At 38.2% G+C, this 19,624-nt stretch overlaps 1 protein-coding gene and 1 non-coding gene across 2 annotated transcripts in view; both read left to right on the top strand.

The window, feature by feature from the left end:
- Positions 1-13,301, top strand: part of LOC125752372 (uncharacterized) — a 32,607-nt gene extending 19,306 nt beyond the window's left edge. The window contains exons 3-5 of the mRNA XM_049093081.1: positions 576-683; positions 786-1,109; positions 8,440-13,301. Of these exons, the coding sequence (XP_048949038.1) occupies positions 576-683; positions 786-1,109; positions 8,440-8,505 (498 nt within the window). The 3' untranslated portion in view covers positions 8,506-13,301. The remainder of the gene's footprint in view (positions 1-575; positions 684-785; positions 1,110-8,439) is intronic.
- Positions 13,302-18,821: 5,520 nt separating this feature from the next.
- LOC112652380 (U6 spliceosomal RNA) lies at positions 18,822-18,924 on the top strand. Its single transcript, XR_003131408.1, has one exon. It is a non-coding gene; the product is annotated as a U6 spliceosomal RNA (small nuclear RNA).
- The last annotated feature ends 700 nt before the right edge of the window (positions 18,925-19,624 follow it).

The raw sequence follows: 19,624 nt of genomic DNA, 5'->3' as shown, positions 1-19,624 counted from the left end.
GTTATGAGACTGTACACTGTCATCACTCTCCATCTAGTGGCAAGATAGGCTAATTGAAAGCAAGTTCCTAGGAAGAAATATTCTGACCCTTGAATATTAGACCCAAATATTTTAAAAGAGAACAGTAAGGACTGTAGTGTCAAATAAAGCTCATCACTGTTTTGTTAAATTTTGATATAAAAACTCTATGTAAAATAATCCATGGGACACCTGAGTGGCTCAGTGGTTGAGTGTCTGCCTCCGGCTCAAGGTGCGATCCTGGAGTCCTGGGATCAGGTCCTGCATCAGGCTCCCTGCATGGAGCCTGCTTCTCCTCCCTCTGCCTAAGTCTCTACCTCTCTCTGTTTCTCGTGAATAAAGAAATAAAATCTTCAAAAATAAATAAAATAATCCATGATTATAATTTGATATTATGTCAGGTCATCTAATTTGGAAAGAAAAAGAATATCCTTGCTGGATGATAAGCAATATTCATAATTGCAGATTTTTCTTGAAAGTATTTTAACTTTTAACATCTTAAACATTTTGTAATATTTTTTGTTTAAAGATTTTATTTATTTATTTATTCATGATAGATACAGGGAGAAGCAGAGACACAGGCAGAGGCAGAAGAAGCAGGCTCCCTGCGGGAGCCCTATGCGGAACTTGATCCCAGGACTCCAGGATCATGCTTTGAGCCGAAGGTAGACACTCAACCACTGAGTCACCCAGGCATCCTAATATTTTGTAATCTTAAAAATCATATTGTTCATGATAAAATGTGAATGATCTCTTAATTGTTACAGGGAGAAGATTTCAAAAATATGTCACCAACCAATTTAGAACAGATCAGCATCAGAACTGGGTCATTGCCAGCAATTGCACTGCTGGGGATTTACCCCAAAGATACAGATGCAATGAAACGCCGGGACACTTGCACCCCGATGTTTCTAGCAGCAATGGCCACAATAGCCAAACTGTGGAAGGAGCCTCGGTGTCCATGGAAAGATGAATGGATAAAGAAGATGTGGTCGATGTATGCAATGGAATATTCCTCAGCCATTAGAAACGACAAATACCCACCATTTGCTTCGACGTGGATGGAACTGGAGGGTATTATGCTGAGTGAAGTAAGTCAATCAGAGAAGGACAAACATTATATAGTCTCATTCATTTGGGGAATATAAAAAATAATGAAAGGGAATAAAGGGGAAAGGAGAAAAAATAAGTGGGAAATATCAGAAAGGGAGACAGAACATGAAAGACTCCTAACTCTGGGAAACTAACTAGGGGTGGTGGAAGGGGAGGTGGGCAGGGTTGGGGGTGACTGGGTGACGGGCACTGAGGTGGGCACTTGACGGGATGAGCACTGGGTGTTATTCTGTATGTTGACAAATTGAACACCAATAAAAATAAATTTATTTAAAAAAAGGAACTGGGTCATTGGGCAGAGAATTTTGGTATAAAAACTTTGCATTATAGAGATATTAATCAGGATTATGATGATACATATAACTAGCAAAGAGAGATGATCGTCCCAAGTTAGGCTGTCATTCAGCATTGCACCGGTATCAGATAGTTACACAGGCATCTATCTGTTCCAGTATGTTCAACATTCTATTAAGATTAGTTGTTAGGATCCCTGGGTGGCAGAGCGGTTTGGTGCCTGCCTTTGGCCCAGGGCGCGATCCTGGAGACCCAGGATCGAATCCCACATCGGGCTCCCGGTGCATGGAGCCTGCTTCTCCCTCTGCCTGTGTCTCTGCCTCTCTTTCTCTCTGTAACTATCATAAATAAATAAAAATTAAAAAAAAAAAAGATTAGTTGTTGTCCATGCTATCTAGTTATTAAATCATTTAGATATTACTCCAAACTGCAGACTGGAGCCAAGCCTGGTAGATCTCAGCAGAGCCACAACTTTCAGCAGACCAGTCTGCACGCCCATGTTGTCATTGAGTTGTGCAGTTGTTTATTATGCAGCAAATAACATTCATTTGTCATGCATTCTTTTATTCATCGCTCATTTGATATATATTGAGCATCTAAGTGCTAGGCATTGCTATACAAATCCAGAGCTGGTTTTTCTTTTAAAAGATTAATTAGATAACTTTGTGACAAAACCAACCAGGAAAGGAAAGAAGATGCAAACAAATAACAGCATCCATAAAGTTTGCATTCTACTGTCAAAACAGAAGATACAAAAATAAACAGGAAAACCCAAATGACTAATAAGCAACTGAAGAGCTATTTACCCTTAGTATTAATCATAAAAATGCAAATTAGAACACTAATTAGAAAGTTTGATTATAAAATAAATAAATAAATAAATAAAATAAAGTTTGATAATATTAAGTCATGGTGAGGATGTTGGGAAATAAGGAACTTCTCTCTCTTTTTTTAAAAAAAATACCTCATTTATTCATGAGAGACACAGAGAAGCAGAGACATAGGCAGAGGGAGAAGCAGGCTCCCCATGGGGAGCCTGATGTGGTGATGTGGGACTTGATCCCAGGATCCTAGGATCATGCCCTGGGCCAAAGGCAGATGCTCAACCACTGAGCCACCCAAGCACCCAATAAGGAACTTCTCACACAGCTTTAGGGACAGTAAACTGGTGCAATCATTCCAGAGAGCAATCTGGAAGTACTTGGTAAATTAACTACACTTATACATTCTATATGATGTAGCAATTATACCCCAGGTCTCTTACAACTGTCACTAGTAATAGTTTTTATAGCACTGTTTGAGGTAATAGAAATGGAGGAAGCCTAGATGTCTATCAGAAGAGGAATGGGAAGTAAAATGAGAAATAGACATAAGATAATTAAGAAATATGCAGCACTCAGAATTAATGTTCTATGTTGGGATGCCTGGGTGGTTCAGTGGTTGAGTATCTGCCTTTGCCTCAGATCATGATCCCAGGGTCCAGGATAGAATTCCACATCAGGCTCTCTGAAGGAAGCCTGCTTCTCCCTCTGCCTATGTCTCTGCCTCTCTGTGTGTCTCTCATGAATAAGTAAACAAAATATTTTTTTTTAATGTTTATTTATTTATGATAGTCACAGAGAGAGAAAGAGAGAGGCAGAAACACAGGCAGAGGGGAAAGCAGGCTCCATGCACCGGGAGCCCGACGTGGGATTCGATCCCAGGTCTCCAGGATCGCGCCCTGGGCCAAAGGCAGGCACCAAACCCCTGCGCCACCCAGGGATCCCAACAAAATATTTTTTAAAAAATAATTAATGTTCTCTGTTAATATATAGCTAGATGAATCTTCAAATATCATGACAAGTGGGAAAAAAAAGAATACGAGATTTATAAGGGAATATCTTTTATTTTTTTTTTTTTTCTTCCTATGTTATCAACATTCGTTTTTTTTTTTTTTTTTTTATTGGTGTTCAATTTACTAACATACAGAATAATACCCAGTGCCCATCACCCATTCACTCCCACCCCCCGCCCTCCTCCCCTTCTACCACCCCTAGTTCGTTTCCCAGAGTTAGCAGTCTTTACGTTCTGTCTCCCTTTCTGATATTTCCCACACATTTCTTCTCCCTTCCCTTATATTCCCTTTCACTATTATTTATATTCCCCAAATGAATGAGAACATATAATGTTTGTCCTTCTCCGACTGACTTACTTCACTCAGCGGGAATATCTTTTAAAGAGATCAAATACACACACCCAGAAAACAACACTACATTTATTTTTAAGGATATGAATGTGTCTAAATCAACAGAAATAACAGACTGGAAAGGTATATATTAAATATACAAGGGTGGCAGAGAGATGAAGCTGGTAGATGAATGGAAAAAAATAGTAAAAGTTGGAAATTAAAAACAAACAAAAAGATATTGACAGATGCTGATAATGTGCAATGAAATGGAGAGTGTGTTTACTTCCATTCTGTGTGGACACCTGGGTGGTTCAGGGGTTGAGCATCTGCCTTCAGCTCAGGGCATGATCCCAGGGCCCCTGGGATGGAGTCCCACATTGGGCTCCTTGCGTGGAACCTGCTTCTCCCTCTGCCTGTATTTCTGCCTCTCTCTCTCTCTCTGTAACTTATAAATAAATAAATAAATAAATAAATAAATAAATAAATAAATAAATAAATAAAATCTTAAAAAAAATAATTCCATTCTGTGAATTTAATAGTCTAAAAATAATAATACACAGTGGAACCTGGGATATGAAGACTAGGGTATTTTGAGAAAGAATATGAAAATCAGTGCTGAGGATGAGCATATTTAATTTTTAGTCCTCTGATGATCCCCTGCTCTTAAATACTGTCTAGGGTTAGAAGAAGATAATATCATAGTAGCTATATTTTAATTCTACTTTTTAGTTCAGCAAGTGATAGTAACAGGATAAGCTATAAAATTGATGTTAATTGATGCATCTATTTATATTAGTAAACATAAATGTAGAAAAAAAAGAAATGATATACCATATTCATTAAAATCCTCATGTTTTACCATGCCAAATATAGTGGGGTTTTTTTCAAGTGGAATTTCCTTTGCAATTATCTTGTTGGTTTAAGTGAAACTAAATATTGCATTAATAGATTTTAATATGCTAAAAAAAAGATTTTAATATGCTGTCACTAGGAAGCATTTCATTTGAAGCTATTATTTTATCTTTCTTTAATCATCATTAATGACCTTGAAAGAGGATTATCTTTGGAGCTCTGTGCCTGCCAAAATTATTTGTATTGCACTTACTCTGTGTTCTATATCTTTATTGTATTGTTTCCTTTGAACAAACACAAAAGAAATAGAAGGCACTTGAATATGCAGCATAGTCTATTAGAGGAAATGGTTGGAATAATATTTTCTTAACTGTTGAATGTAAAAATTAAGAGGATATTATGCTCCCATATAGAATATTTAACTATATTAAGTGTGTTTTAATATCACCAATTGCTCCTTAACCGATGGTGTAGTGACTGTTCATCATGGGTAAAAATGCTAAATTGGCACCTAGGGGACTCTAAAGAATGTCTTTTGTCACTGATTAAAGTGCTTCAAAAAGTTTTTTAAAAGAGTGAGCTTGTTGTGGGGGATGAAGAAATGTAGACATCACTATTTGAGAAAGAAAAAGCTTATTATATCATTCAGTGAGATTACAATTCTGTTGTCATCTGTTTCATCTTCTAGCTAGTGAACAAGGTTAGGTTAGTTATTTCTTTGACTAGGTGGATTGAGAAGGAATAGATTCAGAAATATTACCTACTGAATGAAACATTATTGTAAAGTGGTTTGTAGTTGCTCTGTAAAGGGTGATTCTGCTGCTGCTTCTCTATTTTCAGCATAATTATATTTATTCTTTCTGGTTATTTCATGGGCATTTTTATACATATTGCATTTTGAAATGATTTTACATTTGCAGAAATGGTTATTTTGAAATCCCAAGACAGATGAACCAACTAACCCTTTCAGACCTGATCATGTTGGAACTACAAGCTTTTGCTTATTTTGCCTTGTGTTTGCCTGCTGGATGCTGATTGTTATCATCTGTTCCTTATGATTTGTTTCCCGAAGAAGTAGGACTTGTGAGACTTGGTGCTACCTCCCATTTCGATCTGTCCTTCTGGGTCAGGCTCTGTCACAAACTCCCAAGTCCATTGCCACAATAAACAAAGTAAATGACCTGCGGTATTTTTTTTTTTTTAAGATTTTATTTATTTATTCATGAGAGACACAGAGAGAGAGGCAGAGAGAGAAGCAGGCTCCATGCAGGGAGCCCGACGTGGGACTCAATCCTGGGTCTCCAGGATCAGGCCTTGGGCTGAAGGCGGCGCTAAACCACTGAGCCACCCAGACTGCCCTGCAGTGCTTTCTTTTAGAAGCACATTCAACTCACTGAATGTTAATTACTAATTTAGCTCTGGGAGAGGGACATTTCCTTTGTTCTCTGCGGAAGAAGTACTCTTCAGAGATCCACAGTTCTTTTATATCATAATGTAGAAAAAGTAAGAAATTCTTTAATGAAACACGTGAAATTCCAAAGTCTCTATTTACAGTAGAAGACAACATTTTTATTTTGCCTGCTTTTTTTTCTCCTAAGTGGTTTGACATGATTCCATATAAACAAAGGCAAGTCTTCTGCTCTATCAGGAACTACAGCTTCAGTGATTAAACGGAAATCATAGAACTCATTCACATATACTGTATTTTTTAACTTTGGAGTTGCTATCAACTAATCTTCATCAAAAGCTATTGGTTAAAAATAATATTGTACATATGAAGTAAAATTTTGAGGCATATATTCAAACATACAATGTTTGAATAGATTAAGGTAATGTTGAAATTAGATGGATGCGTCAATGTAAGTCTAAAATATTCTAAAAATATCTTTAGAATCTATTAGTATAGTCTGGATATTAAAATTATTGCAGTAATATCAGGACCTTCAATTTCTGAGAGCTTTCCAATTCATAAAATACTTTCATATACAGCTTTTTAGAGGTAGGAACTATTTCATTTACTTTTACCCCTTGAACCCAGAAATTGCTAGATATAGACCAACAAGTATCTGAAGTAAATATTTATCTTTTGTTGTTCTCTTTGCCTTGAGCACAAATTCCCTTTTTGTATTTGTGGAATTCTTTGACAGAAGCCCTACAGCCCATGTATACTTATACCATCTTCCTTTCCAGCTAGGGCACAGGAACATGATCTGGACTCAACTAATTAGCTGCATCTGCTTGACTTAGCACGGGGAGCTAGTGATACAAGAGAGCAGGAGTGGTGAAGAATCTACCCCGATAGTGGCAGCAGTACATAAGCAACACCTGTTCCATGGCTCGGGTGGAAAAAGAACGGGTGTGGTATATGGTGTCCAGTGCCAGGGGTGGGTGGCTGTGCAAGTAGTGGCATCCAAGGATCACCAATGGCAACAACAGTACCCTCATGGCCCCAGGTCCATGGTCTCAGTGGTGGTCTGTTGCCTAGTATCCTCTGTACACTCCCCATTTCAGAATGTGGTTCTCTTCCTTTCCTGGCAATTCTCTTCTCTCTCTTTTTTTTTTTTGGCAATTCTCTTCATTACATAAAATCCTTTCAATAAAGCACTTTTTTTTTTTTTTGTAAAGCTAGGTTTTATGAATAGTGTTTACATATTAGGAAACAAAAATTAAGAGACATTAATTAACTTGGCTGAGATCAGACATTTAGTAAGAACTAAGAGTCAGGATGCAAATACAAACTGCTCTAAATCTGGGGCTTTTTCTCACTATCATACTGTGGCAAAGATGGATTGCCTATATACTGAACAATACTTTTTCATTTTACTAAGCACACAGGAAACTTACATTTCACAGCTACTTTTGTCATTAGCATGGGGCCAAGTGACTGGTTTATAGACAATGAGTTAAGGTGCTGTTTGCCACTTCCAGTGCTAGCCACTAAAAATGTCTCCTCAATCTTATATATACTCTCTAAAGGATTTTTTTCCCCCGGTATATAAGGAAAACCCCATTTCTTCCCTATCGTATGTTTCTTTTTTATGAGTCTCCTTTATTATTCACATAGAACGATTCACTTCTGACACTCTGGTCACCAAATGTGTGGAGTTCCCAATACCAAGCAAATTCTCTGCAACACCAGTTAAGTGTCTTACAATTTAACTCAGTTCTGACTCTATCTGTATGGAGACTGCGTCAGATCCCACAGGCTAAGGGCTCAGGCCCATAAGACTGCCCCTCCCACCCCACACGCCCCTTCAGATACAGGTTGCAAGCCCAGGTTACTACCTGTGCTTCTGACCAACTGACTATAGATCAGAGGTCCCAACACCCCTCTCCTTGGGTTTGATTAATTTGCTAGTGTGGTTCACAGAACTCAGAGATACACTTCCTTATGTTTACCAGTTTATTAAAGGATATGATAAAGGGTATAGAAAAAAAAAAGATAAAGAGATACATAGGGTGAGGGGTGAGAATGTCTGAGCACAGGAACTTCTGTCCCCATAGAGTTGGAGTATATCATTCCCCCATGTAGTTTTTGCCAGCCTGGAAGCTTTCTGAACCCTACACTATTAGGATTTTATGGAGGCTTCCTCACATGGGCAAGACCAATTATTAACTCCATTTCCAGGCCCTCCCCTCTCTAAAGATGGCAAGGGGATGCGAGAGGGGCTGGAACTGAAAATTCTAAGCTTCTAATAATCATGGGTTGGTCTTCCCCGTGATCAGCCACCATCCAGAAGCCATGTAGGAATCCATCCAGAGTTGCCTCATTAGAACAAAAAATATTCCTAGTGAAGGAATCACTTAGGAATTTATTTGGGTTTTAGGAGCCCTTTGTCAGAGATGGGGTCAAAGACCAATATTAGAATAAGAGTTGCTCCTGGTATTCTTACCACTTAGGAAATTACAAGGGTTCTAGGAGCTCTTTGCCAGGAACTGGGGGCAGAGTCCAATATATGTATTTTCTATTATCTCACATTACCTTTCTGTTCAAGGTTAAAAATGTGATGGAAGAGTGTGACGAAGGAAGGAATCCAAAACTGAGTCTTCATTTGGAGTAGAGTCGCCTGAAAAAGCTCCTTGCGCCACATTATGAACTGGAGACAAACTTTTGTTGTATTATGCTCCTCTGATTTGAAGGTTTATTGTTAAAGCTGCTAGTGATCTTTACTCCTTTTAGCACAGTAATTGGTAACAGAAGTGAGGTACTGGCATAACAAAAACCTAAAATATGTGGCATTAGGTCAGCTATTGGCTCTGGAGAGTGAAGTAATAGTTATGGATAGCTGCGTTATATGGTGGCAGTATTTTCAGTATATTTGTTACCTGCTTTTCTTTACAATGCAGACCATGTACCAATTGATCTTGTAAACGCTACAGAAAAGAGTTTGGAAAACCAAATGTTAGCAGTGTTTTTTTTTTAGGACTATTTGCTCATTTGGCAAAGTATTGTTAAAAAAAGAATTGAGAGAGAGAGAGAGAGAGAGAAAGAGAGAGAGAGAGAGAGAATAGAAATTTAGGGCCTTGCAAGCTTAAGAGTCCTAATGTCTAAACCCTAAACAATCAGAGATAGATTTACTAAAAGCTAAGAATGAAGAAAGTTAAGTACAACCCGATGATTGGATAAAGGTACTCATGGAAAGGATCAGATTATGAGTATGACCTTAATTTGCTTAAGATAGATTTCAAGGTAGCTGCCATTAAGTAAAAAGGAAATCATAGGGTGAAGCCACAACACAAATCAGACTGCAGAATCATGTCTAGAAAAAGACTATTGGTGTGGCTACTGGCATTTGGAATTAATTGGACACAGATCTTAAACCACTAAATTTTTGAAGAAATGATTCTACCAATGAAACTAAGAAAGTACAATAAAAAAAACCATCTGTGATATTGGGATTTAAAACAACTTGCAGAACCCCAACCATGCAGGAGTAGGTAGGCTTTTCAATCTATACATCCCCTTCAATCTATACAATACCCACACCAGATTTAGTCAAGGAAAATAATGGACAAGGAAGAGCCCTCCAGAGATTGAGGACACTGGTTAATGAAGTTCTCCCCAGAAAAGATAATTGAGCCTAATCAAGGTTTTCCCCTGCCCAGGGGCAGTGTCTGCCCAGTGGGATTTCAAAATTGGTTAGAACCAGTGACTGCTGTGTTTCTTATTCTTCTAAATGGAAGTGTTAATTGTGGTTATCTTATCCCTACTCCATCTTTGTAATTAGATATCTGCTTGGGTGAGGATCACTTCCTTGTCTTTCTAGTTCTTAGGTCTCCAGAGCCTGGGGCTTCACATCTTGATCAGATGGAAAAGACTACATGGCAACTGGAGAGCCTGGATTTTGAGTTGATGCAGTTAGTGATTAAAGGTTTTGGGTTGGTGATGGAAGTGACTGTGTTTTATGTGTGGGAGGATGAATAAAGGGATAATAAGCAGCCAGAAAGGAGGACTGGCTAGATGCTCATTAATCTTACTGCCTTTTTGGAGGCATATGGTAGTGCTATGGTTCCAAGTGTCTCTTGAAGTTACATCAGCTAGATTGCAGTTATATGAAATGGTAAATGGGATATAGACAGAAGCCATTTGTGTCACTTCCCAGACCTGGCTTCTTAAAGGTCCTTCACTATTGTCCTATGGATAAACTGAGCATGGGACTTCCCTGAGTCAACAATTTTAAGAGAGCTATTGAAGGGAACTGCCAGACTAACTATGGACTGTGACTTTGTCAGGTCACTAACATTTTGAGATGACTCATAATCAAAGATACGGTTTGGAAGAAATTATGTAAGCCCATTAAATAAATTTGAATATATATACTTAATAATTATTATACATCTGAATTTTATCTGTTGACAGGTTGAAAAAGAAAGAAACATATAAAAGGGAATTTTTAGGTCCCCTGGAATATAGCAGAGCATAGTCCGAGCATAAATAGGATCACTAGCAAAGAAATTGCTAGAAAAATGAAAATGAATTGTTAGCTCTTCAAAACAATAAAAACCAGAAACAAATAAGGGGAAGACAAAAACTGGTGTTAGATAGTGATTACCAAATCTGGAAACGGGCTGTAAGAGGGAATCAGGGAGTCATGTAAGTGACTTGAAAAAATTTCACGGAGGGAAAGGGGAAAGTTTCAGAGTCCAGTGGATAGGAATTATGTGTTAACCTGTAACTGTCTTACTCAAGAAATAGCCTCTGTGCCAAGGAGAATAAAAAGCTCAAAATTGCTCATCTCAGACACTAATGTTTTTGACCTTCCAAGGAAAAAGTTTAGTCAGTGCATAAGATGATAGAAATTTGGTTTGAAGAGAAGTGAATTATTGCAGTTTGTAAAGGAGAAATAATTACATTTTAAAAGGGGATTCAGATTTGCTGACTTTTTAACCTTTAAGAGATCCCATTTTTACAAATAAATCCCATTTATATTTTATATTTTGCAACACTTGCTACTCTTCCCTTTAATAGTTATCCTTTTCAAAAGGGGATAGATTTATTCCTTTATCTATACTTACTTACCATTTCCAGTATGCAGAACATTCAAAGTATGATGCATACTGTGAGTGTTAAAAGCATAAAGATTCTAGTCCTTAAAGAGTTTGTAATTTTTTTTTTTTAAGATTTTATTTATTTATTCATGAGAAACAGAGAGAGGTAGAGACACAAGCAGAGGGAGAAGCAGTCTCCATGCAGGGATCCCGATGCAAGACTCGATCCCAGGTCTCCAGGATCATGCCCTGGGCCCAAGGCGGTGCTAAACCGCTGAGTCACCCAGGCTGCCCTTCATTTCTTTTTTTTAAAAAAATATTTTATTTATTTATTCATGAGAGACACACAGAGAGAGCAGAGACATAGTTAGGCTCCCTGCTGGGAGCCTGATGGCGGGGCGAGGGGGACTGGATCACGACCTGAGCCAAAGGCAGGGGCTCACCCACTGAGCCACCGAAGCACCCTGTAATTCATTTCAACAACAACTATTAAGCTCCTACACTGTGTACTCAGCAGTGGGAATATAAAGATGAGTAAGTTACGACCCTTACGCCCCAGTTCTTAAGGATGACTAGTACATTCCACTCAATTCTAATATGTGGGTTTTTCCACACACCACCGAGCAGTTCTCTGACACCAGCTGGGTGTCCTATAATTCAACTTAATTCTGACACTATCCACTCAGATAGCATCAGATTCCACAGGTTAAGAGCTCAGTCCCACAAGATTGCCTTTCACTTCAGATGCCAATCACAAGTCCATGTTGTTTCCTGTGCTTCTGACTGGTTATAAATCAGAGATTCCCATGATCTTCTCTTTAGATTTGATTATCTGCTAGAGCTGCTCACCAAACTCAGGAAACCAATTTAGCCACCAGACTAGTGGTTTTTTACTAAGGATAATAGTCAGAAGAAGATATACATAGGGCGAGGTCCTAAACAAAGTAGCTTCTCTCCCTGTGGAGTTTGGAGCCAGGCATACTGGTTCAGCAATATGGAAGCTCTCTAAACTCATTAAATTGTGTGATTGGACTTAATCTTCAGCTCCTCTGCAGTTTGTGAAAGTCAGGAGGAAGGACTGAAGGGTCCAAACCTCTCATCAGTTGGTTGGTTCCCTGGACAACCAGCCCCACCTTTAGGCGACCTAAGGGCTTCCCAAAAGTCACTTCATTAACATAATAGAAGACACCTTTTTGGCTCTCATCATTTAGGAAATTCCAAGAGTTTTAGGATCTCTGTGCCAGGAACAGGAAGAACAAAGATACACTTATTATAAATCACATCACAATGACCTAAGCATGTAAAGATAGTTATAGGGCAGCCCGGGTGGCTCGGCGGTTTAGCGCCGCCTTCAGCCCAGGGTGTGATCCTGGAGACCTGGGGTCGAGTCCCATGTTTCTCCCTCTGTCTGTGTCTCTGCCTCTCTCTCTCTCTGTGTGTCTCTCATGAATAAATAAATAAAATAAAATAAAATATTAGAACCTTACTTATAAAGTTAATTTGAAGTTAAAATGAATTAATATAGCTAAAGAACCTAAAATAATGCTTAGCACATAGTAAGCACTGTATGCACTAGCTATGATTATAATAAAATAATCTATGATATACTCTGGGAACAAGGAGAAGGAAAAATCTAATATAATCTTCAGGGAGGAACCTCCAAAGAGCTGGGCTTTGCAGACCAAGGGGGAGACACAGGTATTAAATCATATTTAAGGAACTTCACAGACTTTATCAGTTTTGAAAGGGTGAAGTCTGGATAGATCCTGGTCTGGATGAATCCTTTAGCATAAACTCATCATTCAAAAAATGACTCCATGTCAAATGAATTTTCTACCTGTTAGGGTCTTATATAGTTACATCTGACTAGAAGAGACTATTCTATCCAGCTTAATGATTACTACTCCGTCTGTAAAGCCAGTTTTTTTCACTCTTCCTTTTCTTAGACTGCATTCACAATAGTTACACAGTTTAGATCCCATTTAGAGCAAAGAAAAGGATTAACTCACACTTTAGAAATTTCCTCTGCATGTTACTGCAGTGGGAAACAAAGGCAGAAGGAAATGTAGATGAAATTAAATTCAGTCCAATGATAGATACTTGAGGCAGGTAGAGTATAACGTTTCTCCAGGAAACTCCTAAATGTCTTAAGTTTAATGCTTTACTAGTGGGAAACACAACCTTGGCTTGATAATAGCTAGCGCTCCAGGATCCTGAGTCCTCTTTAACATATGAAAGTCCTTTTGGAAACTTCCCTGTTTTTACTTCCCAACTCCAAGATTTGTAAGCAGTCACCCCTCACACTCATGATGCTGTTCTTTCTGCCCATGAGTCCTGTCTTTGTGCTTTAATAAAACCACCTTTTTTTTGCACTGACGATGTCTCGAGAATTCTTTCTTGGCCATTGGCCCCAAGCCCCACCACTGCTTCAAACCGCATCATTATTAGTTCTAAAACTTGCTCAACCTAGTAATAACAACTAGTGACTCCTCACCTGAGGGTTTCATGGTGTTGTCTTAGAAATGAGTCAATGACATTAGCCCCAATGGCAGGAGAAAAGATGTCTAATTCACAACAACTTTCTATAGACTGTTTTACATAAAATAATAGAAAAGACCAAACAGCATCTAAGAAGTCTTTCCCAAGTAAGAATGAAAGCATTTGCCAATCCGCTGAAAAATGATTACCTCTTTTCTACATAAATGAGATACTTTGCTTCCTAAAAATGAGAAACTGTTAATTTTTTTTTAAAAGATCCTATTTATTTATTTGAGAGAAAGTGAGTAGGGGGCAGGGAGCAGAGGGAGAGGGACCAGCAGACTCCCTGCTGAGTGGGACACAGGCCTGGACTTGAGACTTGATCCCACCATCCTGAGATCCTGACCTGAGCAGAAATCAAGAGCCAGATGTGTAATTGACTGAGCCACCCAAGCCCCCAATAAACTATTAATTTTTCAATTTCATTTCCAGAGACTTTCAAATTTTCAGGCTTTACTATGCATGTACAGCATTTAGAAGGCTAAAAACAAAGAGAGGAAAGCCAAAGAGGAACACCAGTCTTTAGCATCTGCCTCAGGGCTTTGCAACCAAAGCACCAGGCCGCTCCTTTCTGAGGTGACTACACCCTCTCTTCTCCAGGCATTTGAATCTCTCCTGTATATGTACAAGCATTTGTCTTTCTGACAATGTTTCATCGCCAGGGAATTTCTAGATAGGGATCTCTGAGTTAAAATTCCAAATTATATGCATCCACCCATCCTTATATTATAATTACTCTCTTGGTGCTTTTAAAGAATAACTACATACATCAAGAGTTTCCCAACTGCTTCAGAGAGTGGTAAGATTAGTGTGCAAACTCCAAGAGAAATTATGCAGGTGACCACAGTTATTAATGTGAACTTTGTTAAAATATTTGAATGCTGTCATGCGGGGACCAAGAGGCCAAATTTGAAGATTTTATCAACAAGGCTGTTGACTCAGCACTTGAGAACTAAAATAAAGGGATTTGTAAGTGTTATTTTCTCTTAGCTGCATGCTGCCTGCTTTGGGGTTTTTCCCTCACAAAGAACATCATGCAGTATTTTGGGGTAACAATAAGAAATTTTTCCTGTAAGACCACAGCTAAAATTACGACCTGGTAGCTGTTTTGCTATGCCTTTATAGGATGACTAGTCATCAACAATTTTGTCTCTATTTTCACTTTGATCAAATATTTTTCAGAATGAAATTAGAAGACAGGAATTTCCTGCATATCCATAAATTCATTAATTATGAAACAACATATAACATCATAGACTATTAGATTTGAGAAAAACCATAGATCTGTTGATTTTACTAATGATTTTACTATTTGGTACAGGAAATGAAATGCTTGCACATCCTGCCTGCACATTTCCTTAAGTTATGCCTACACCCTTTACCTCAATTTCTTTTTTTTTTTTAAGATTTTATTTGTTTATTCATGAGAGACACAGAGAGAGAGAGAGAGAGAGAAAGAGAGAGAGAGAGAATGGCAGAGACACAGGCAGAGGGAGAAGCAGGCTCCATGCAGGGAGCCTGATGTGGGACTCGATCCCGGGACTGGATCTCAGGACCCCAGGATCACGCCCTAGGCCGAAGGCAGGTGCTAAACCGCTGAGCCCCCAGGGATCCCCTTTACCTCAATTTCTAACTCAAATTGAGTAAGGGACAGGCTGGGTTAGGTAGGGAAAAATAGGAAGGGGGGCCATGGAATCAGGCTCACAAAACAAAATCCCCAAAATGCTGAGGTGTAAGGAAACCAGAGATAAGGGAACAAACCAGACCACTCTGTCCTAAGTGTGGATGATGGGGAAGATATATATATATATATATTTTGTGTGTGTGTCATAAAATACATATATGACAGTTGCCTGTGACCAACCAAGAATAATCAAACCCAAAAGGAAGCCATTAAAGATGTTCTCACCAGTCCTGACTCAAACCAAGACAGCACAAGAATGAGAAGAGCCAGGAACCCCAGGTGGCTCAGGGTTTAGTGCAGCCTTCAGCCCAGGGTGTGATCCTGGAGTCCTGGGATTGAGTCCCATGTCTGGCTCCCTGCATGGAGCCTGCTTCTCCCTCTGCCTATGTCTCTGCTTTTCTTTCTGTGTCTCTCATGAATAAATAAATAAAACCTTAAAAAAGAAAAAAAAGAAAAGAAAAAAAAAAAGAATGAGAAGACCACAAGCTCCCTGGTCAGTTCTAAATAAGACTGTCAGTGGAGGCCCACGTGGGCAACCCTATCGGGATCTCTCACTCCTGGGAGCTTTTTCTGTGTCCTTAACTTAAGCTCCTATCGTTTTACTCTCCTTTGTCTGTGAGATTCATTCTTTGACTCTGGAAGACGAGACCCTTGCTCTCCTCCTTCAAAATCAGCATTAATTTAAATGATCAGACAGTTCACTGAACAAGTGCTTGATACTGTGAATAAATTGGGCTTGCTCTTTCCATTCCAAACCTTTTTTTCTGTCTGTTTTTCTGGACAGGTGAAGGATAGAACTTGGGACATCAGCTCAATTTAGTAGGAGTGGTGTATTTGCCTGAACCTGAGTCTAAACAAAACCTGGGGCAGCCCGGGTGGCTCCGCTGTTTGCGCCGCCTTCGGCCTGGGGCGTGACCCTGGAGACCCACGATCGAGTCCCATGTCTGGCTCCCTGCCTGGAGCCTGCTTCTCCCTCTGCCTGTGTCTCTGCCTCTTTCTCTGTCTCGGTGTCTCTCATGAATAAATACATAAAATCTTTAAAAAATAAAATAAACAAAAGCTTACCCAGCTGGAATCAAATCATCCTTCTGTATTGTTGATATAATTTTTTTGCATTTGTTGATTCCTGATTAAGCCTTTTTATTGTTCGTGTGTCCTAAATTCTGTCTTTATATACACTTCAGCATTCAGGCTATAAAGATGGACTGTTTCATCACCAAGGTCTTTTTAGAAATAAAATAATCACACTTATTTATCTATTGATTGATTGCAAACATCTGGAAAAAATAGAATTAATTAAAACAGAAAGAATAAAAAAAATAAATAAAACAGAAAGAATAAAATATCACTTGTATATGAAATGATCACTTTTTTGAAGGAAAAAGAAACCTTGTTCTTAACCTATAAATTGTAAATAAATCCTCATTGCAGAAACTAGACAATACTGATAATCAAAAAAAAGTGAAAAAAAAATCTAGACTTCATGTACATTACATTGTGTTTGTTGTGTGCGTGCGTGTGTATGTGGTCAAGTGGTTCATTTTCAGGATCGGAATAGTATAAGAAATACAGTTTATATCCTTTTAATTCCATCTAACACTTAGTTACAAGTATTTCTTCAATATTTAGATGGCCCTCAAAGTCACTATTTCTGGTAGTAGTGTAATACACAAACAGATGGCAATTACGTATTTATCTAACCATTCCACAAGTGACAGAAATTTAGATTATTTTTTCATTTTATTTATTTATTTATTTATTATTTTTTAAAGATTTTATTTATTTATTCATGAGAGACAGAGGGTGGGGGGCGGGGCAGAGACACAGGCAGAGGGAGAAGCAGGCCCTATGCAGGGAGCCGGATGTGGGACTCAGGATCATGCCCTGGGCTGAAGGCAAGCGCAAAACCGCTGAGCCACCCAAGTTGCCCTATTTTTCATTTTATTATAAAATAATGCTCTAATGAACATTCATGTACATAAATATTTATACTTCTCTGTGATATTTTTAGGTCAAATTACTTTCAATGATATTGCTAAGGACAATTTAAGTTTTTAAGGATTTTTGAATATACCATTAGATCGCCTTCCAAAAATGCACCAATTTATAAACTCACCACCAGTCACTATTACACCCTCACTGTCAGCGACATTGAGTATTATCAGTCTTTTTTAATACCTGACGCTGATTGGTAGACAATAGTATATTCTTATTTTAACTTGCAGTTTTTAATTACAAATGAAACTAACATCTTTGTCTCCATTCTTTGTTTTTCTTTTACGAATTGCTAGTTACTTACTCATTTTTTCTATTTAACTTGTTCGTCTTTTATATTGATTTTTAGGAGTCTTTTTTTAATATAAAAGGCATTAACACTTGATCACATGCATTGCAAATACTCTTCTTTTTTGTAAGTTGCTTTCTTATCTGGTTGACATGTTTTTAGGAGTAGATTGTGATGCTGATAGCCTTGTTACAAGGAGAAATTAAACAAAGACAGAAGATTGTTCTGGAAGGAACTGATTGAGTTAGGATTGGTCTTTGGATTGCATTAGAATTTGGATGATTGGTTTACTGTTTTGGATAATGAAATTATAATTTTGGTACTATAGCCTCTACTGTTTTAACCTCAGAACAACCCTTTAAACTGCTATCATCAGGGGCACCTGGGTGACTCAGCGGTTGAGCATCTGCCTTTGGCTCAGGGCATGATCCCAGGGTCCTAGGATTGAGTCCCGCATCAGGCTCCCTGCAGGGAGCCTGCTTCTCCCTCTGCCTATGTCCTGCCTCTCTCTCTGTTTCTCTTGTGAATAAAAACATAAAAAATCTTCAAAAAAAAATGAATAAAATTAACTGCTATCATCATATGTAAGTCGCAGATCTACTAAAGTGACAAAGGCAGAATTTACAAACCAGGTTTGTCCAATGCCAAAATCTATTCTTATGATTATACTACATTACTTCTAAAGATTACATAAGTGTTTTTTTTTATCCCTATACTTCTTCAGTATGTTTTTCACTGCTTGTCTGACATTCCATATAGTTGATGTTCCATAAACTCACCATGACTGAGCTTATTTCTCAACCACATAGATGTGGACACAAAGGAATAGAAAGGATAAATATTTTGCCCAAGATTATCCAGCAAGTAAAACTAAGCCATCGTGTGCTTTTTCCTTTGCTTTTTATGCGGGAAAGTTCTTCTCTGCCTGGAGGTAAGATATAATCAATTATGTTTCCTTCTAATTGTTTCTGGTGCTGGTTTGCATATTTATATTTAACTCAAGACTATCAGGAATATATTTTGATGAGAGAAAAAATTAAGAGGTTTTTTTCTCTATGGGAGGCGTACTTGATGAAATGATTCAGCGTTTTATCTGGAAGAATTTATAGATGATCATTGTTGAGAAATATTTGAGAAGAGAGAACTAGTATCACCAGAAATTCAAAAATAATAATTATACAATAACTAAATCAGCACGCACTGTTTTAAGAAAAAGAAAACAACTCTGTTCAGTGTAAAGGAACAATTAAAATGATGTGAAAATCTATTTTTCTCAAAGAGCATATTGGTGTATTGAGATTTGATGATTTGTCAGACCTATAGAATGTCAGAATAGTAACTGAAAAAATACAACACCCCAAATAAAAATCCAAACAAGCCTAGTGCTTGTTTCTGCAGCATATATACAAAAATTGGAGCCAAGCAGAGATTAGCATGAACCCTGCCAAGGATGACACACAAATTTGTGAAGCATTCCCTACTTTTCAGTTATGCAAGATGAATTTTATACCTTAATAAAGATGAAAAAAAAAAAAAAAACCCAAGTCCAAGCCTCATTTTTCTCATAACAAGGCTTGCCCTTAGTGAATTGTGACAGTGAAATAATCCTTTTGACACAGTGCAATTACCATGGCTATAAACATAGGTGTCATGGCAGATGTTGGCTGCAGAAGCTACTGAGCTGATGAGCGAACACTTATGGGCTTTGTTCATGTGGGTGAGGTGCTTTCTGCATGCTCCACACCCCTGCCTCCTTGCAAGCACATCTGCTGCAGAGCACTGTCTTCCCTCTTAACCCATCTTTCTACTTTTGAACTGCAGTCGGGTTGAGTCATCATGGGCTGTATCCTCTTCCTTGTTTTGCTGGGATTTGGATAAACAGGAACCTCTCCCTGGAATTATGAGGATGTTCAAAAGGGCCTCCAGGTGGAAAACATTTGGCCTTAATGTCATGTAGAAAAGAAAGGAAAGCTTGGAAAGATTCTGAGAATTAAGGAGTTTTAAAAGTAGGAGGAAAAGTTTTCTTTAAATTTTTTATTATTCAACCAAAAATCTCTAAACATATATGTGGTTTTCAGGATGAGGAACTCAATATCAGAAGTGGACAACTAAAGGTTGGCTATGAACCCAGAGGTTGAGGGGACTTACCATTCCTTTATTCCTCAATGACATTTACAGAAGTAGG

This window comes from Canis lupus, chromosome 13 (genome assembly GCF_003254725.2).
Source record: "Canis lupus dingo isolate Sandy chromosome 13, ASM325472v2, whole genome shotgun sequence".
Lineage (NCBI taxonomy): Eukaryota > Metazoa > Chordata > Mammalia > Carnivora > Canidae > Canis > Canis lupus.
Note: the sequence above shows the minus strand (reverse complement) of the source record. Positions and strands in the feature narration are given on the sequence as shown.